Source organism: Phyllostomus discolor, chromosome 4, assembly GCF_004126475.2.
Source record: "Phyllostomus discolor isolate MPI-MPIP mPhyDis1 chromosome 4, mPhyDis1.pri.v3, whole genome shotgun sequence".
NCBI lineage: Eukaryota > Metazoa > Chordata > Mammalia > Chiroptera > Phyllostomidae > Phyllostomus > Phyllostomus discolor.
In genome coordinates, this window is record NC_040906.2 from 135,019,085 (window position 1) to 135,040,763 (window position 21,679).

General features: G+C 37.4%; 1 protein-coding gene across 2 annotated transcripts in view; it reads left to right on the plus strand.

Moving 5' to 3' along the window:
- Positions 1 to 21,679, plus strand: part of ADGRB3 (adhesion G protein-coupled receptor B3) — a 721,652-nt gene that overhangs the window by 354,201 nt on the left and 345,772 nt on the right. For both annotated transcript variants that reach the window (XM_028509706.2, XM_028509707.2), the window contains exons 11-12: positions 5,623 to 5,691; positions 9,870 to 9,978. In XM_028509706.2, the coding sequence (XP_028365507.1) occupies positions 5,623 to 5,691; positions 9,870 to 9,978 (178 nt within the window). The remainder of the gene's footprint in view (positions 1 to 5,622; positions 5,692 to 9,869; positions 9,979 to 21,679) is intronic.

Below are 21,679 nucleotides of genomic sequence, written 5' to 3' on the forward strand. Positions count from 1 at the left end.
AGTGAAATAATAGGAACAAAATTGAAGACAGAGTGCTAAAAAGCTATGCAGGAGTAAAAGTAGTGTAAATATTGAAAAAGAACAATGTGGAATTCATGTCAGCAAAGTCTAGTGTTTGTTGGCCTACTGTCTTCTCCTTCAGGATCTGTCCCTGATGTCAGCTGGTGTCCCAGACTAACTTTAATCAGCCTGTTTGGGGTCTACAAGTGATCCATAGTCTGTGGCTCTGTTCCAGGCTTGGCTGCTTTTTGCTGTTCTGCCCTGCTGGTTTTCTGTTAGCACAAGGCCCCCAGGGTGGTTCATCTAATGTGCAACAGTACTGCATGTACCACCTTCACCTGCCTCTAGAGGGAGCCTCTGGTGTAATCAGTAAAGTGGGATCCCTGGGTCACACCCCAAGGGCTGTGGTTCAGTCTTCAGGGAAGTTGGTGGGTGTGTTCCCCTGCCCCTGTGCCACGCATCTTGTTCTGTCCCAGATCATTTCCAGTAATGCATAGTTTCGGATGAATTAGATGTCTGTTTCATGTGAGGGGCCAATCTGTGTGAAAGGGTCAGGTCTTTCCTAATTGGCATTGATGGCAGCAATATGTGAGAGCCAAGCTGGGTGGAGCCTTGGATTCCTTTTACTGTGCCTATTTCTAATCTCTCTGCTGTTTTACCTCTTGCTGCTCCCATTTCTAATCTCTCTACTCTGTTGTTTTCAGTGGAATAAGGCCCGAGGAGGAGCAAGCATAGGGTCTGATAAAAGTTTGTAAAGGGCTCTTTTGAAGATTCTTTCTTTCCCCTGCAGATATGTGGCTGGCAGGGGGTGTTGGGCTTGGCCTTACTGTTCTGCAGAGTTTGCAATCCTGCAGGTGGCGGATAGGCAAGCCTTCCCATTCCCAGGGGTTTGCACTCCAAGGTTTGAATGGCCCTGCCTGGCTGCAAAGAATCTCGAGTGCTGGGCTGTTACCCATCCACTTCCCACCTCACTGTTCTGGCAGGAGGCTTTGACCCAAACCCTCTGTTCTGCGTACAGCCCCCACTCACTAGCAGTGCTGGGTGGGGTCCCGCAATTCCTTTACTGTCCGGCCTTATACTCTTTCAAACTGCACTTTCAATCAGGCCTCTAGGAGCAGGGATGCTGTGCTTGCACTGGGTCCTTGCTCAGCCATGCCTTCAATCCCTCTTTAAAAAGTCTCTGTGTAACATCTGCATGTAGCTCCAAGCCACTGCCAGGCTCTCTGCTCACTCCGCCTCCTCAAAAGGCAAAAAGTCTTTCTTGTGTCTCCCACTCTTTTAAGAGGTAAAATTTCTCTCTAGGATTCTTTTGGTTGGCGCTGCAGTCAGGGACGTCCTGCTTGCCTTGTGCTCACAGCCTGAGTCTCCCAGACTCCTATATTCTCCCAAGTCTTTCCCTATTAGGGTTGGGGGTTTCCTGTGAGGATCCGTTCCCCCGCCCCGCACCCCCACCCCTGCTCGGGGTGGAGTGGGAGCCACTAAGCTGCATCTTCTCTCCTCTATTCTCTGCTACAGCAGAATACCTGCACAAGGTGCAAGGTATTTCCCTTCAACTTATAAAATCTCTTACCTGATGGTGCAAAACTTTCTCTGTACTCCTTGGCTTCAAAAATTTATATCAGCTAAGATTCCACTGATTGTTCAGGTCACTTGGAAGATCGGCTGAAAATCCCTGCTCGGGGCATGAGGAAGTAGGCTCAGCTTCTACCTACTCAGCTACCATTTTCCTCCATCTGTGCTTTTCTTTATAACATACATTCACTGCACTGCTTTTTATAACACTTCCTGCAAAGAAAAAGCAGAGTCATGCCTCTTTGATCTTTGTGCCCGATAACTGTTGAGCACAGTGCCTTTCACATAGTAGGTACTTTATGATAATGACACTGAAAACCCCTCTCAGCAGAATGCATTCTTAGGAACAACACTTTTCTGTTGAAGGAATTCTAGGCCCTGAAGTTAGCGGTTGATCAGCTCTGTGCACTACATGTTTCCCAGAAGTGAAGAGACTATAAAAGAGGATTGGAGAGAGTGCCTCTGGTTGTGAAAGTCTATAGAAACATCACAGGTGCACGTCTGCCATAATGTGGCTATAAAGATGAATCATGCAGCCAGTCATACAATAGATAACATAGAGGGCATAAAATCATAAAGCTGCCATATACTGAGCCCTTAGTATTTGTCAGATACTGTGGTAAGTACTGGCTCCAAGCTTCATAACACCTATTGCTATCTCTTACAGGTTAGACATGTATAGCCTAGGGGGGCAACATTGGTGCAGAACCACCCAGTTCATAAATGTTGGGGAAACTTTAAACCAGGTTTCCCTAGTTCAATGTCTAGACCTAAACTTTGCCAAAGGCACAGAATTTTTCAAATCAGTCTAGGCCATAGAGATTAGACCTGATCAAAACAAGGCAAAACAAAAATCTACTGTCACAGGTAACTCAGAGGCTGACATAAGTGACCTGATCCATAAATTATTAAAAGAGAGATATTAGCACAATTGGCAGAGTTCTCAAACAACTCTAGCAAGTAGTGTATCTGTTGCCATAGGAACTGCTTCATTCTTTTCTTAAAATTCAGTCAAGTGGCATGAAATGTTATGAGTCCCTTGTTCAAAATACTGTTTGTTTCTGCTCTGTTTATCTAACAGTCTGATCTTTGAGCAAATGTCAAAAGGAATTGCTATACATAGAAATGTATTTTCCCAATGTGCGCGAGACAGATTAGAACAGAGTTAGCGCAGACGAATGGTGCTTGAGTCCTGTCGGAGAATCTGAGGTGTATTGACTGTAACTTCCTTACAGCCATGTTCTGAAGAACGTGTTATTAGGTGATTTCACTGTTTTGCAAATGTTTAGGGGCAACAGTGTACCAAATGACAGGAGACTGAATTAAGCAAAGAGAAAAATTATACAATCAAGAGATGTGAGACATATGAGGCTACTGCTGGCATAATATGGCATACTGTCTTAGAGCAAACTTATTTTTTGTAGGAGTAAAGTATGCTCTAAAGTAATGATAAAAAGTATGGTAGAGTAAATACATAAACCAAGAACATAGTAATATATTATCATTTTCAAGTATTATGTACTATATATAACTGCATGTGTTATACTTTTATATGACTGGCAGCACAGTAGGTTTATTTTTACCAGCATTTGCACAACCATGTGAGTAATGTGTTGCACTATGACTTTAAGATGACTGTGATGTCACTGGGTGATAGGAATTTTTCAGCTCCATTATAATCTAATGGGATCACCATAGTATATGCGGTCCATTGTTGACCGAAATATCATTGTGGGATACATGACTGCATTTTCTTTAAGTTAGGACCTGATTAAACACCTGGTATGGGAAAGGCACTGTATGTGCTGAGGGTACACTGATGAATAAGAAAGACCATCCCCAACCCCCACCTGAGATGTTCAGTCTCAGCTCACTGTGCCCCTGCATGGTCCCAGAACTGACTATCCCTAAATCTGGCCTGCATGGAGGAAGAAGAAGAAGTTTATTCTGTACTACTTTCTCACATTGATTTAGTAAAGTCTGATTCATTGGCCTTAGAAAATGGTACAAAAACATTTCTTATATTCTCTGTTTGGTTAGTTGAATGTATATTTTAATAATTTGTATTTTTATGTGTACCCTTGGCTGATTTAAAAATAATTGAACTCTGAATGTATCATTTAGATCAAGGAATTATATGTGTGCTCATATACAGTGTAGAGTCAGCAAACCATTCACTTTGAAATATTTTCCCAGAAATATTTCTGGGAAATGTATTTGCACAAATTGCTTCCCATTCTCTTGGTGTCTCTTGTTAGCAGCGGCATGCATTTGGTATGAAAGCTGGCAGGGGTCGGGGCGTGGAGCATGGTCATGCACCTCAGCACAGCTAACTGCCATGCACAGGGATGAAATCTGCAGCTTTTGCCTCATTAGCACCGTGCCCCCTACTGAGTTAACCAGCCACAGGCAATTGGAGAACTCTGAAGGTTAATTCTTTCTGCCCATAGGTAAAGTTACAGCTCAATGGACTAAGCCCTTAAAATGTTATCACTCCAACCAGGAAATTTTAAGTGGAAAAGGAAAGCTGGTAGTACAACACAAAAAGGTTAAACAAGCTGAAAATGGGTCTAAAACAGACTTGTGATTTTTCTCAAGAGTTGCATAAAATTTTCTGTGACTTTTCTAGAGGTTATGACTCAAAACATGTTTCATCCATGTGATTGCCAGGAACTATTAAAATAAATAGTACAACTAGGGCAATTAAATATAGATACTAACAACTTCAAACCACAGGAGATGAGAAATTAAGCAGCTTTGTTTTTCTTCTAAAAACACCCAGGTGAATTTATTTTGAATTAAAATAAAGGCCTGTTTTGAAAAGCTAGGTAGAGAGGAAGACTGACAAAGCTAAAATTATGATTATTCTTCCCTCGAGGGAGTCCTTTGCTAACCTGATGTGTCAGTGTGAGGCAGTGCTCCTACTGAATTAACATACAGACCAGTTAGAAGAACCTCTGAGGACCCAACTAAGGGACTGCTGTCTACGTAGTTTAAGAAAAACATCATGGATTGACTGTACACTTCTTAGGTCTCTTGTGACCCTAAGTCACTGTTCATCTTCAGCAGGTGCCCTGGTTTTCCTCTCCTGGCTCCTGTGTCTTGAAGATACAGTGCAGCATGAGAGGACAGGGAAGTCTCTCTCTGGTAAACCTCTCTCATGTGTGAAATTAGCAGTATCACACCTGAACTGAACTGAGACCTACACTCGGGCAGTGTGGACACTGGGAATGAAAAATGAACACCAAAATGTGCCTGTCTGTACATAAAGAGAAAGTGAAAAGCTCATTTTTGGTACCATTACACTAAAGTAAAGCCAATAGTCTTCAACAATTAGGGGCAAGAGTAAGGACAAGGATTTGGAACTTAACACAAACATGTTACTGTGTCTATTCATTTCTCCATTGTGGTTTCCTAGCAGAAAGCAGAGGACTAAAAACAGCAATTTGAAAATAGCTAAAATTTATTGAGCACATACTATGTGTTAAATGCCAGGTACTTGGAAAATTATGTGTAATATTTGAAATAAGTAGCGGTAAAAGTTAAGGAAAACTAACGAGGAAGGGCAGAGCCAGGATCCAACTGAGAAAGCCTGTCACTTGCCTCAATTTTTCCTGCAATTATGCCTTTACTGTAACTCTCATTCAAACAGCAAAACCAGTAGCCAGCACAGTTCACAATTAGCCGGATAAGTTGTGATAACAAAAACACGGGACTTTCATTACAGAAGGAATAAAACTTATTTTAAGGAAATAAGTACAATGGCATGACAGACTAGAATATAGAGTCTATAATAGAACACACTGTTATGTATGAAATAAGTGTTTTACCTATTCTGGTCTCTACTGAGGTGTATATGTAAGGTAATATAGAAATTCTAGAATTAGGTGCTGAGGAAGGGTCCTCAGAGATCTTCTGGAATAATATGTTGGGGTCATACAGCAATATTGCAAAGTGCTTATACCCTTATCACAAAATCAGACCAAATTAATATTGTTGAGACTGTATTCTCTCATGTAACATTAAACTTTTATGTAATTTAATTTTCAGAACTTCTTTCAAATAGTTAGCAACCTTCTAGATGAAGAAAACAAAGAAAAATGGGAAGATGCCCAACAGGTAAGGCTGAAATATTTCACAGCTTAAGGTGAAACTGGCTAAATAAAGTTTAAAAATATATGAAGAAATTAATGGCCTGTTATTCCAAGAACACAAAAGGAGACTTTTCAAAGTCATTGCTGATCACATGATACTAATTTTATAGAAAACAAGTGATCTCTTTTATCATAATGATCAGTGGAATGAATGATCTTTCTAAATTTGAGGAACCTGAGCAGGTTTAACTAATCTATACCTTTGGGGCATTAATATGTAATAACTATGTGTCCTATCATTCAAGTTCTTTCCTATCTACAGACTATGGTAAAGACAGTGAATCTAAATGCATGTATTGCACATGGAACTGTGGAATCTAATAAGCAACATCATCTGCATTTACTACAACACACATAAGTCTGGATCAAATATGCAGATGTGCATTTTGGTTCAAAGCCAAGAGTTGTAAATATGAGTTCTCACTTTAGAAGTTGAAGTGGAAAATTCTGCTTTTTTTCTCTTCCTGCTGTGCATGGTCTGAGTAGCAAGTGGCCTTATTGGTTTAGTTATTGTGTTAAAGTGCTTTGCACAGCCACTGGTGCAATACTGACATATGGTTAATAACGTTTTTCTAGATTACAGAAAAAGTAGGTTAGAGGCTCAGAGAGGGAGAATAAGAATGTTTCTTTACAATCCTATAAAAATGTAATTTAACTGATTGTTAAACTTCTTTAAATTTTCTAATTGACCCTTGTTAAAAATTCCGAGAGAACAATGCATTCTTAAAAATAAGAGCATTGTCTGAGGTCCAGTTGAACCATCTCCATCCTTCTCCCTTTGTGACCACTCTCCGGGCCCTCATGTGTGAAGCCTGACCTTTATTGGTATGATGATAGCAGTCCTAAAAATAGTCCAGTGTGGGTCTGTCTCATTATTAGGTACAAATTCTGTGCTTTTGGCCATAGCAAGAAAAAAAAATCACTCCTTAGTTTAAGACTCTGAATCCTTTTCTGCTGGTTTGAATTTTATATTTGCCCTTGGCTTTTTTCAAGGAAAAAAGTCCTAATCCACTCACTATAAGAAAATGGTGTCTTTCCTTAGAATGCTACTGCAGAGGTTAAGCACGTCTTTGTAGAATGCTGGAGACTATTAATTTAGGGATATATTTAGAACAATTTTTAATACCCTATTTAAAACCAGACTGCAGTTCATCAGACACCAGTGTTTATTGTGAGGTCCCAACTTGAGCAAACAAGGAATGGTGGCAGAACTCATCCATGGAAAATCCTGAAGCCATAACCCGTCTATTCACTTGTGATTTTGACTTAACTGTAGCCTTATCTTTTACTGATTTTTCAATTGTGATGATCCTAAATGCTTTTTAAAAATAACTATTTCTGTGGCTTTTCCTAAAAGGTATTTTCATAAATGCAGCCACAGGGTAAATGAGTTTCCAAGTTTGTGGCACCAAGGGTAAACTCCTCAGAAATAAGCACTGTTTAAAATCCACCAAGGACAGTGCGTTGTCCTTGGAGAGTTCCTTTATCTTATTTTAGAAGAATTGCCTCAGCAAAATAAAATATAAGTCATAGCTATATATGCATTTGGAAAACTAGCTGAGTAACATGATGAATATTGACATCAGGAGGTTTTTGCCAACAAATACTATACTTTTGAACAAAAAAAAAGTCATTTCAGAAATTGTTTGCTGCACATCAACCACAGTTATGAAGGATGAAACTATATTTAGTTAAAGCATTCCACTCAAAACATAGTATACCAAAGTGGGAAAAAAGGCTACACTTTATATTGCACTATTTTATACACCAGCACTGTGATTGGAACTGACGAGTCCATTTCAGTTACAAGCCATTTTAATTTAAGTCGTGGCACTGCATTCTGTGATTTCATTATACTGAAGATTCATGCATCCATAGCAGGAGTGGGCAAACGTCAACCAGTGAGCCCAATCCAGCCTGATACAGATTTTGTACATAAATTTGGGGAATGTAGCCACACCCATTAACTTACATAGTATCATCTATGGCTGCTGTGGTGAAGCAAGGACATAGCTGAGTTGTTCTAACAGAGATTCCCTGACCCACAAAGCCTAAAATATTTCCTGTCTGCCTCTTTACATAAAAAGATTACTAACCTCTGCTCTACCACCTTTAACTACTGCTAGGAAAATGCAATTAAAAACAAAATCACCTGCCAACCTAGAAAACCTCCCCACAAAGTAGAAGAGAAAGAATTTTTTTTAAATTGAATAAACATTAAACCAGAATGTGATGGATGTCACAGGCAATCTGCTAAGAGAATTCAAAGATAAAAAGAAATCTCACCCTTTTTTATAGTTGAGCAAATAAACATGTCACATGTGTCCTCAAGATAAACAGTAACTAGTCCTCAAGTAAAAGGACTTGAAAGCACAATCTGTCACATGCAGTTCATCTGAAATTTACTTTGTAATTGAGGTGACCACTCATTAGTTCATTGGCTTTATTCAGTGTAAAAAGAAAAAAGAAAAAAAAAGCTTCTTATATCTTAAGGACTAAAGGTAGTTTTGCAACTGAGAGCAATAGGCTGCAGCTAGGCTCCCCTGCTCCCACAGAAACTGAGAGGTGGGGACACCGCTTTCTTTATAATTACATTTCAGAGAGGCACACCTCGGTCTTTAAGCTGGGAAGAGTCTCTCACTTTTTGAAAGATTTACATGTATTTCAAAGGGACAGAGAACGAATTTAACAAATACTAGGAAGTAAAATTTTAAGAAAAGCGGGGGGGGGTGGGGGGGGTGGGGGGGGGGGGGGCTTTGGGAAAGGGTATTTCTTATTTTCAACGGGGAAAATTAAACTTCTAATTTTGAATGTGTATTTGCCCTTACACTATGCATACTCGTATATAGTTATGTGTACACAAAAACAGAAGGAAACATGGAGTAGTAACAGGAATCTTGGAGTGGATGGAAATTTTATGCACATTTTTGGAATTGGGGATGTAGAACTTTCAGAATTCATATTTAATGATTGGAAATTATGTAAGAAACAGAATTTCTTCCAAAATCTTTCTGAAATTTAAAAAAATCCATCTATGCCAAATATTTGTAAGTATAATATCCATTGCTGATGTCTTCAAGTATGTGTGAGTAAATATATATCCTTGATGTTTGATTTTTAGATGGGCACAGCCACAAGCTTCTGTAAAATACACACAGTGTGCCTGCTACTCTCACTGCCCAAGGTCTTCCTCTCCTCCGGCCTGGCTCTTCCTGTATGCTTCCCTGCTGATCAGTATCTCTCTCCCCTCTGCACTAGCCTTTGCAAACACAAAGCCACTAAAACTCTTTAATCTACTTCATGCTTTCATGGCTAGAAGCTACAGTGGTGCTAAATAGGGGAAAGAAATGAACCTAACTTCAAAAGACTTTTTTTGTTCTAATAGGGATACATAATGCAGGCTGACATTACAAGCATAATGGGTTATACATGCTAAAATTCATGTTACCTCTTAAAGGGCTTTCGTGTTTCGCACATGGTGAGCTATTATCAGAATAAGGTCATCTTTAAAAGAAACACGCACTTGTTTGTAGTGTGTGACGGGGCACAGTTTGCGGTTTGTTCTGTGTGTGTATATGCAAAGCACCTACACTGGAGGTATTACTGTGATCCTGAAATTGTTCCTAAAGTTATTTATACAGTGACTATTATAATTATTAGAAATAAATGTCATCCCAGGATATTCTGTTATGATGCAGTAGACTTCATAGTGTGTAAATATTTTCATGATGGCAACAATAATTGGTTTTTCTTCCAATGTTCATCGTATAGATGCTAATTAAAAAAATGTTAAAAGCCCCAAAATTTCAGTATTTGTTCTTTATTGTATTTAAGTGAGAGAAGGAACCCATAAAAAATAAAGACACTCTGTCTCTAAGTAGACCATCTGTTAGCTATTTGGAGTTTCCATACCTTTCTAAAAGATTAATCCCTGCACCGTATCACTTCCAAAGTTCTTGCTGTGTAGCACCTGCTGTCATTCTCCACTATTAGTTTAAAAAATGCAATTGTTGCCAGTTGCAGAAATATCTTTAAATAAATCAGAGCCCATTTGTGGCCTCCTTATGTAGATTTTAAAAAGCGATGGTTATATATTCCATTACATAGACTATGTTTCACTCTAACCTTTCCTTGTTTTTGTAGATTTACCCAGGCTCGATAGAGTTAATGCAGGTGATTGAAGATTTTATACACATTGTTGGAATGGGGATGATGGACTTTCAGAATTCATACTTAATGACTGGAAATGTAGGTAAGAAATAGGATTTTTCCCAAAATCTTACTAGAATTAAAAAAAAACTTGCAAGTATTTCCACCATCCACTTCTAAATGTAATGTCTACTGTTCCTATCTTCAAGTATCTGACACAAATGTATTATGAATATTTGGTGTCTGATTTTTAAGTGAGCACAACTACATATACACTACACACACACGCATGCATCTTCATTCATTTGTACAAATGCATATGGACATGCTTGTGTTTATCTGCACATGTATTTTTAAAGGACAATGTGCTTCTTTTTTCATTTACTAAATTCTCATTGCTAGCCAATCTAAGGTTGAAAATATATAATATATACTCTAATGTGCTTTTTTTAAAAAAATGAGTATAGTCCTTCATACATTGTTCATGAGGATGCCGAGTTCCTTTCTTGCTGCTTGTCCCAAGGAAGTGCTGAATCTGCATGGGATGTAGAACACTTCAGAAGACCTTTAAGGGTCGTGCTCATAGTGCTGTTACTGTGGCTGTAATTTGCCTGAGTGGCTTCTGAGACACAGTGGGTCTCTCAGATTCCTCTGGAGTGGACTCTGTAACGCTAGAGCACACACACTGAAAACACGTTTCTTTCTTCAGTTGCCTTTTAACATTGTCTCTTACAAGGAGAAATCACACAGCAAAACCTACAAACACTTTGAGGCTGCCACAGTTACATTGAGCCAACAGCGATTATGTTAACCAAATAGCACATTTCTGTTTGTAGTTAAAAAAAAAATAGCAAGGATAAAAAAACAATACATACTCTTATGTATTGAACACATTGAGTTGATACAGGTTTGTAGTTTTCTTGTTTTTCAAAGTTCCCTTTCATGATGTTACTGTAATTCATAAAGATTTTTTTTTCACCTGCATGCTATAGTAGTCTTCACATAAAGACCACTGAACTACAGAGAGTAACGTGTTAAAATATCTTACTTCACATTCTCATTCACTGGATGTTTAAGCTTTAGTTTCTGGATCAAGAAGAGACCTAACTTAGTGGGGGGATTAACTAGGAGAGTTCAACTGGTATAGGGCATACATTTTTTATGATTAAGGCTTTTGGTAGTTCATTTTATATTTGATTTCTGCTGAAGATCCTTTAGTCCTGCTGAGACTGATTTGATCCTAAGATAATCTTTCACAAGTGTGACCTCAAATTATAGTGGGTAATAGTTAACTACTGGTAATATTCTTCAGCTGAGGAAAGCCTATATAATGGAGTTTTCGAAGGTCTGGAAACGTTTGCCTTGCCCATATACTATCTTTATGCATAAGGCCTTGCCAGTCAAATTTATATCTTAATCCACCTTGTAAGTCAGTTTGAAGGCATAGATTTTTCCCCAAAGAAAGTGTTCCATGGCTTCTACTGGTTTGGGAATGGAATGATTTGTCCCTTGCTAGGGGCAATGAGAAGGAAAAAGTACAAAAAATGGTGTCTTTGTGGATGAGTTCAGAAGTCCAAGAAAATCCAAATTTTATGTCCACTTCAAAAGTGGCTGGGCAAAGAGAAGAAAGGCAGTCTGTAGGATAAGGGATAACATGTATGGGGTTCTGATGCTGAGGGAGCATGGAAAGCACCTAGAAGATTCTAGAGGTGTTGGTCATTAAAGTTGGAGCCACTCTCCTGAGGGCCTTATTTTTTTCTCCTTTTTTTAATTGTTCTATTATAGTTGTCCCAATCTGCCCACCCCCCACATTGCTCTCCTCTACCCTGCCTACGCCTCTGCTCCCACAGTCAACTAAGGGCCTTACTTATGACTTTTTTGGTGGGAAAAGAACCATGAAGGCCACTCTGCCAGATTGGACAATTCCTAAAGTAATTTATTAAAAAAAATGAAGAGAAAAATCAAAGAGATATTGTTTTTCTTTTTCTTTCTGTAATTGTTACATTTGATTCCAAAAGTCATTTATTGCTACAGATCTGTCCATACTGTCACAAAGGGTAAAATTTCTTTTACTTTTTTTTAATGGCTGAGTAGTTTTTCCATTGTGTAAATGTCCCATAATTGTTTCACCCACTCATCTACTGATGGACACTTGGGCTGCTTCCATATCTTGGGGATTGTAATTAACTCTGCAATGTGTATAGAAGTGCTCATGTTCTTTTGAATTAGTGTTGTGGGTTCTTTCAGATATATTCCCAGAAGTGGGATCACTGGGTCAAAAGGCAGATACATTTTTAATTTTTTGAGGACATCCCATACTGTTTTCCACAGTGGCTGCACCAGTCTGCATTCCCTCCGACAGTGTGGAAGGGTTCCCTCATCTTCGTGTCCTTGGGAGCATTTGTTGTTTGTTGATTTATTGATGACAGTTATTCTGACATGTGTGAGGTGGTATCTCATGGTTTTAATTTGCATTTTTCTGATGATTAGTGTCATTGAGCATCTTTTCATGTATCTATTTGCCATCTGCATGTCCTCTTTGGAGAAGTGTCTATTCAGGTCCTTTGCCCATTTTTTAATTGGGTTATTTGTTTTGTTTTGTTTTTTCTTGGTGTTGAGTTGTGTAAGTACTTTATAAATTTGGGATATTAACCCTTTATCACATGTACCAGCAAATATGTTCTCCCATCCTGTGGGTTGTTTTTTTATTTAGTTGATAGTTTCCTTTGCTATGCAAAACCTTTTTAGTTTGATACAGTCCCCTTTGGGTTTTTTGTTGTTGCTGTTTGTTTGTTTTGTTTTGTTTCCCTTTCCTAAGGAAGTATATCTGATAAAATATTGCTATGAGAAATGTCTGATATTTTACTGCCTGTGTTTTCTTCTAGGATTTTTATGGTTTTGAGACTAATATGTCTTTAATACATTTTTAATTTATTCTTGTCTCCTAGAGAACATTATGCTAAGTGAAATAAACCAATCAGAAAAGATTTCACTTATATGTGAAATCTAATGAACAAACTGAACTAACAAGCAAAATAGAGACAGACTTAGAACAAGATGATAGCTATTGTGGTATGGGTGTTAGGGGTGGGGGAATCAAGCAAAAAGGACAAAGGACTCATGGACATGGACAACAGTTTGACAGTTGGAAAGGGGAGGAAACATAACAGGGTTAAATGGTAGTGGAAAAATATAATTAAAAATTAGGAAATAAAAATAAAAGGCATTGCTAATTAAAAGTATTATCAGATCAATGCATGACACTTGTTTGGAATGTGTTTGGAAAAAACTTTTTAAAAAGCCAGTCTCAGGATCTAGTAAACTTAAATTGGAACTTGAATCAGGCTGTTTGAATATTGTGATATCAAATGTTCTATAGCAGGGGTCCCCAAGGTCACTGCTCTCCATCCATGGATGCATTGCATTGCCACCTAAGCTCTGCCGCCTGTCTCCCACCTACCACCCCACCCTGGTCTGTGGAAAAATTTTCTTCCATGAAACTGGTCCCTGGTGCCAAAAATGTTGGGGACCACTGCTCTATAGTACTAGTATTTTTAGCTGTAAAAATTCCATAAATATCCATAAATTGCAAACATTTGTTCCTCTTTACCTTTCTTTGGACTTCCTAAAATTGCATATTTGAAAAATGTGTGTATTATTTTTTACATTTTGATTAGGTTCTCTAGGTTTGCCTACTGTCTTTATCATCACTAAATTTTAAGTATACTGAGCAGAGTAACTGAAAGAAACTTAATGATGCAAAGAAAGCTAGTGTTGTCCTATATTGTCTTTAGTATTGTATAATGGCAGTGTGATCATTTGGCCTGATTATTTGTGTTGTATTAATTATCCACATGCTTAAAAAAAGTACATATGTTCTGTGAATAAAAATTGCAAACGTTACTACCAAGGATATCTTATTTATTATTGATTTCTTCAAATACTATTCCAGGGCCCAACTTACTGTAGTCTGATGACCTGAAGAAAGTTATTCTCAATAATATTTAAAGGTTTTTCTCCTGGCAGGTGTGACTCAGTGGATTGTGCACCAGCCTGTGGACCAAAGGGCCCCTGATTTGATTCCCAGTCAGGACATATGCCTGGGTTGCAGGCCAGGTCCTCAGCAGGGGACAAAGGAGAGGCAACCACGCATTGATGTTTCTATGCCTCTCTTTCTCCCACCCTCCCCCTCTGTCTAAAAATAAAATAAATAAAATTTCTTAAAAATGTATTTAAGGGTTTTCTCAAGTATATACATATTTTTGTCAGGATTCTCCAGAGTAATAGAACCAATGTGATATTTGTAGATATGTAGAAAAAAATTATTTTAAGAAATTGGCTCATGCAGTTGTGGAAGCTCAGACATTTATGATCAGCTGTCTGCAAACTGGAGGCCAGGACAGCTGATGCTGTATTTTCAGTTTGAGTCTGAAGGTCTAAGAACCAAAAACACCATGGCATGAGTTTTGGTTTGAATACAATGGCCTGAGAACTGAGAGCACTGATGTCCAAGGCCATGAGAGGATGGATGTCCCGGCTCAAGCAGAAGGAGCAAATTTTCCCTCCCTCTGCCTTTCTTCTATTCAGGCCCTCAGTGGACTGGATGTTACCCACCCATATCAGTGAGGGAAATCTTTACTAAGTCTACCGAGTCAAATGCTACCACTTCCAGAAAAATTATGGCAGACACACCCAGAAATAATGTTTTACCATCTGCTTGAGCACCTCTTAGTCCAGTAAAGTTACATATAACATCAACGATCATAATCCACTAGCATTAAATTTGATAATATGAATAATAATTACTATTAATATTCTTCATATTATCCAATTTGATATCGATATATAATTACCTGGTTATACTTTTGTCTAATATTTCCAATATGTTTGGATAAGAACAAAGAGAATATCTCACAGCAGAAATTGTGAGACATGTGAGTTGCCACTTATTCGTCTTATGTCCTGAGACCAAATATTAATTATCCAGCCTGAAGCTCATTATACTGAGCACACATGCATATAAACACACATGTTTACATGCACACACACACACTGCGTGTGTGATAAAAAGATACTAGCTAACTAAGAATGGTTCATAACTCCTGATGGCCTTTTTCTTTAGAGTGTGTTAGATTAAGGCTACTTAAAAAGCTTCAAACAATCATCATGTATTTTCTCGATAGATTACAATTTTTTCATAAAGCCTATATGTATAGCCACCTTACTTTCCTGGAACATAGATAATAAGTTCCTGAAGAGACCAAGTTGAACAACCAAAAATAATTATCATAAAGACCATACAATTCAATAAGGGAATCTCAGAACCTCACTGATGCCTCAACCTTGAGTATAGTTTAGCAGTTTTGTTTTCTGGTACCTGGTTTAGAAAGAATGAGTTGGAAGCAGAGAAAGTGCTGTTAAAAGCACAGATATAGCAAATAGAAAAGATGAAATGCTGAAACAGTAAGGACAATGAACTATGGAAAGAATGCAGCTGAGTAAGGGCCCACACTGTGGGAACCAATGACTTCTCATGCCTCAGACTTGAGAACAGCAGTTCCAGGACAAAGGACAATAATTTAGGTCTAAAATTATGGTCTTTATTCATCAAAATAAAAGTTTCTATAGTCTGATTTAGGATAGCAGGAAAAATAAGTAATATATTTTGGAAAGTTTTTCTTAAAAAATGGTTCAAGTTAAAATTTTTAAAGCTTCTTTTATCTTAAAAAAATGTCCCTACCTGTACCAGCTTTTGATACATGAACTGCTCTTATATGTTTACAGTCCATGAACATTTTGGTATATATGCATGCATGTTCATTCTTGGAAGGAACAGGACCTTAGCTTTGATCAATTTTTCAAAAGACTTATGATCTCTAAATGTTTAATACAAGGTGTGGAAGAAACACTTTTTTAAAGACTTTATTTATTTATTTATTTTAGACAGAGGGGAAGGGTGGGAGAAAGAGAGGGAGAGAAACAATAATGTGTGGTTGCCTCTCACATGCCCCCTACTGGGGACCTGGCCTGCAACCCAGGCATGTGCCCTGACTGGGAATTGAACTGGGGATCTTTTGATTCACAGGCCAGTGCTCAATCCAGTGAGTCATACCAGCCAGGTCTGGAAGAAATACTTTTATAAACAAAGATGTTAAACAAGCCAATGCATTTATGAAATAATTTATCTTAAATAGATACTTATTTTTAATATTCACATATGAATATGACATTCAAAATAGATGCATGATGATTATAATAAATGAAAGTTAATGAGCATTTACTAGAGACTAATCATCTGCTAATAGCTAATATAATTACTGAATAAATGAATGAATATGAAAAATTGATATGCTAAAAAGATTTCAATTTTCAATATGTCTCAGTTTATTATAAAATTATATTCTAAGTGTTCTAAACATTCTGTATAGCTAAGTGGTTTACAGTAAAAATGTAAATTTTTCAGGGGTTTTTTTTACAAATATTTATTATCAATTAGGTTAGGAATTATTTAAAATTAGTTATTTTTCTTTAACAAAAAATGTTCTTTAAAGGTTTGTATAGCTGTGACCTGTGTGGCTTAAGTGGTTGGAGCATTTTCCCATAACCAGGGTCATGGATTCATGGATTCTATTCCCATTCAGTCACATACCCAGGTTGAGGGTTTGATAAACAGTCAGGTTATATAGAGAAGTCTCTCTCTCTCTCTCCCCCTCCTTCCCTCCTGCCCTCTTCCCTTTGCCTTCCCCTCTGTCTCTCTCCATTCCTTTATCTCTCTAAAAGCAATGAAAATATGTCCTCGGGTAGGGCTAAGAAAAGAATTATTTAAATTTGCTTTCTATATTTTCTCTCCAAACATTTTCTTTTTAGTCCCTTGCAGTTCAGCATTTCTTTCTTCACTTTCCTGAAATTCCTCTCAGCAAAGCCTTCTGAAACTCCCTGTTGACAATTTAACCCCCACCCATATTTCAGCCTTCATGTCCTCTATATCTTGCTAACCATGCTTTCTTGAAACTGTCCCTTTTTTATCATTTTAATATTTATCATAGTAGAAAATGGAATTAAATGATAAAAATTAGATTCATGATTCAGAAATACTTAGATATTTTTGGATACAAAGAATATGAAGCACTGAAAAGGAAACAAGTGAATATTGGAGGCCCAGGTCTTTCTGGTTCCAAAGATAGAACAGAATGCATGAGATTTTAGAGTGATAGCACACACCCATGGATTTCTGTTGTTCTAAAGATCCATCTATAGTTGCAGCAGAGTGTTCTATAGTTTTCTTACTATGCTTTTAGTCATCTGTTTTCCACAAAACTTTATGTAGCATATTATATTTGCTTTCTTTATTGGTAAGAATAGCCTGTCCTTTATCATTGTTTTAATTTTGAACTTGGAACTTGTATTCATTGAACTGAAGTCAAGGGAGATCGGCGATGTGTTACATGTTACTAGCCTTCAAGCTATATCTCTTACCATTTTCCTAAGTGATTCGAGTCATTAAAATAAATGAGTAATCTTAACCAGGAGATAGATTGCAGTCTATTTGTGAACATAAACCAATGAAATAAATAAATAAAATGCCAAGTATACTTGGTGCATGTCATAAAAACCAAGTGTTACAAAGATTCAGTCCAAGAGATTCTGTTCTGTGTAAAGACCTAGAAAAACTTCTTGGAGAAGGGACCACTTAGTGTCAACTTTGAAGGATAGACTGGATTGTTGACCATTCAAAATAAAGGACTGTGAGTGGCAAAGAAATGGTTATATTCCAGAACATTCTTTTATCAAAAAAAAAGTATAGAAATGTAAAGTTGAGGATTGTCTAGGGGATAACAGTCTATTTTGATAAAAGCATATACATGTGGAAGTAAAGGAAACGAAATAAAATCGGAGAGGCATGCTGAGAGCTGCTGTAGGATGGTTCTGAAGGCAACAGGGAGCTACTAAAGATTGGCTTGATGAGGGTTGTGCATTGGTAAGATGTGTTATAGCAGAAAGAGAACTTGCTGAAATTGAGAAAGTCTACATACATGAATACTAGAATACGTTTTACAATAACCCATGCATGAGAAAATAAAGACTTGAATTACTGGTAGTAAAAATAGTAACCAAAATGTGGTTATGAATTTGAGATTATCTGAGGGTAGAAATTACAGCACTCTATAACTGACTGAGGTATAAGACAGAAGGGAGGAATTAAGATTATATTTATCTGACAAACATTAGAGAGTGTCTTTTATGTATTGATATTTAGATGCAAGTGTAACCCTCAAGTGAAAAAATAAAATGAGGACTTGAGCTTTAGCAAAGAGGTGAAATTTATGATATACACTTAGTAATCAACTGCATAAAAGTGATAGTTGAGAAAAAAGATGTAAGATATTGTCTATATTAAAAACAAAGAGTCACAGCAGGCATCAGAATAAGAATAATCAGAGACAGTATGTATAAAGAGTGTCAGAACAAGGCAGCATAAAGTCATGGTCATGTAATTAATAGGAGGGGAAGAACATTTCAAAATGAATATGCTACTTAATATTAATTGCTAATAAATATCAGAGTATTGGAATTAAGCAAAATCCTATGTGATTGCTGAGGATATAGCAAAACTTCTCCAGGAAAAGTTCAAACACATCTCTTTAGGTGGTTTCAGTGGATCACATTCTTAACATTTGATACAATTATCTCCAGGGATTTATTATACTTGCACAGATGGATGCTGCTAGATCCACTTACTGCTATCTTGTAGCTGTTCTTTAGGAACAGTTGGAGTTAACAATATCAAATTAAAAGGGAATGTTTTAGGCTAATAATATTTCAGATACAGAATGTTATAATTGTTAGCTATAGGGAATTTCAGAAGTGGTTCTTATGTATAAACCCTAAGAGATAAAACATTCTAGAAAGTATCATTTTAATTATTCTCCAATAATTCAATAAGTGCAGTGCCTTAAAACATTAAAGTTAAGACATTTTTCTTTGCCAACCTAAATATCGTTGTCTATTTTTGGTTTAAAAATATGAAATACTGGGCTTTTCACAGTGAACATTCATACTTGATTTTTTTGAAATTTAATCAAAATTTAATCTGAAGAATGGCATAATACAACCTAATATCTTCTTTCTCTCTACAACACTGTCTCATAGATATCAAATCTTTATTTCTTATACTCACGGGCAAATTTAATCATTTCTCTGGTAGAATGTCTTGTTCTTCAATTGAGAACCAAAACTTCAATCCGATGATGTAATTACAAAAATAAAGTGGCTTCTCTTTCTAGGCTTATTTAACTTTCTGTCACTGCTGAGTTTTATTGTTCATACAGCTTCACTTCTTCAACCTCCTTTCTTTAAAGGTAAGATGTGGTGAGTTCACACTGAGCCTCAGAAATACGCAAGTAAACATCTATTTTTGTCTGTTTTTTTCTGTGGCACCTGATATTGGTTCAGTCAGCTAGACTTGTATCTGAAAGTGTCAAATTCTGCCCTCACCTTCTGGCTTTTTACCACTCTTTCTTGCTAGACACATGAAGGAAGTGGTATGTTTTTTCTGTAGATCGGAAGGAAAAAAACTAAAAATACTTGTGTTTTTTTTTAGTGGTACTGGTTCCCTTGAGAAAATAGATATAGTCAAGCATAGTTTTAAACTGTGACTTGGAATGATATGCCACCCAGTGAGCTTTTATTGCTCATTTAACAGGAAATATATTACTGTATTTTCTGTGATCCACTGTTTTCCAAATGGTCAGGGGTGGAAGCTCTGGGGAGGATGTTGTGAAGAGCCATATCAGACCCTTCTAGTAGCAAGCAAGACATGCAACTCAGGAGGTGTGGATGGGCTCTCTTCCCCCCAACTGAGGACCCCTGTTTTCCTTGCCCTCTAACGTCATTATAATTGATCGGTGGTGATTCATGAATTGTATTGGCTTTAAGAGGTCTTAGACAGTCATTCAATAAACATGTGTCTGGTTCTTTTCTAGGTTCTGAGAATTTTCAGTAAACAAATTAGACAAAACTCTTGCTCTTATGAAACTTGTTCTGTAGCAAAGATAAATGTCAAACAAGTGTCATCTAACGTGCCCAGTGGTTATAAGTGATATGAAGAAATAAAGCGATCCTCAAGGGTGAGGGCGTAGAGTGAATACAGGGGAGCTGTCTCAGGTTGGTGGTCAGGGAAGGCTCTCAGCAGAGGAGTGACATTTGAATATACACCTCAGTGCCTGGAGAGAATGAGACACAATGATGTGTGGTGACAGAACATTTCAAGCAGAAGGAACAATACATACAAGAGCCATGATGTATCCATATACTTGATGTATTGGAGGTGCTAAAGAAGGTGAAGTGGGGTTGGAGTGGCTAAGGGAGGGACTATAAAAGGAGATGCAGTCAGAAACGGAGTGACGTGCCAGATTATGGGTGAGATGCCAAACTACTGAAGGATTTGAACGGGAAAATAACCTGACCTTATTTATGTCCTAAAAGGACCATTGTGACTATGGAGTAGAAACTAGGAAACTATTGGGAGTATGGCTGGATATAGGGAGACTGGCGGGGTATTGATTGTGATAGGCCAGATGAGGGAGCTTGGTAGTTTGGACCAGATGCCAGTGGAAATAGTGAGAAGTGGTCAGATGCGGCAGGTGTGTCATGGTGGATCTGACAGAGCCTGCTAATGGTTAGAAGTTGGATATCAAAGAAAGAGAAGGTTCAGGAAATCTCCACTATGTCTCAAGGACCCAGATACAAAAATGAGACAGATTTATTTCAAAATATGTATACTATAAACAAATGTCAGACCTGACCTTGGTGATCATTTATATGTCTCTACAGTTTAGGGTACAAAGTGAACTATTATGTTTACTTTTTTTTCTCTTCTTAAAAACTTTTATTGCTATATAATTGACATATAACGTTGTAACAAGTCAACATAATGACTTGATATATGTACATATTGTTAAATGATCACCGCCGTAAGTTTAGTTAACATTCATCACCACATATGGTTATAATTTTTTGCTTTTGAAAACGTGTAAGACCTAATTTCTTGACAACTTTCAAATATACAATTCAGTATTGTTAACTATAGTCATCATGCTATTTTTTACATATTCCTGTTCCTTAGCCCAACACAAATCCTTGCTCTTGCAGTTGAACATTTTCATCTTCTGAGGCCCTCAGCCTTCTATCACCATTCCACTGTCTGAATTCTTAGACAAAAGCTAAAATGAAATTGTTCATTGAAATGACTATTTAAACCTGTAGCTAAGATTGAGCTGCCAGTTAACAAGTGAAATATATCCTACTTTCCCCACCTTATTTTGTGTTTCTACTTCTGTTTGTAAAGCCCTGGAACCTCAAAAAGGAAGGATGTTTATGGGTGACCAAGACTAGCCATGAACTGGCCAGCTTCATTGTACTTAAACTATTGTATATAGTTTTCCTTTTTTAGGTATATTTTATTGATTATGCTATTACAGTTGTCCCATTGTTTTCTCCCCTTCATTCCCCTCCACCCTGCACCCACCCTCCCACCAGCATTCCCCCTTCTTAGTTCATGTCCATGGGTCATACATTTAAGGTGTTTGTCTTCTCCATTTCCTATACTATTCTTAACCTCCCCTGTCTATTTTGTAAACTATTATATATTTTTAAATATTTATTTAAATATGCTAAATGAAATAAGCTAGTCAGAGAAAGGCAAGTACTGTATGATTTCGCTCATATGTGGAATCTAATGAACAAACTGAACTAATAAGCCAAATAGAAACAGACTCATAGAGAGCAGACTGAGAGATCCTGGG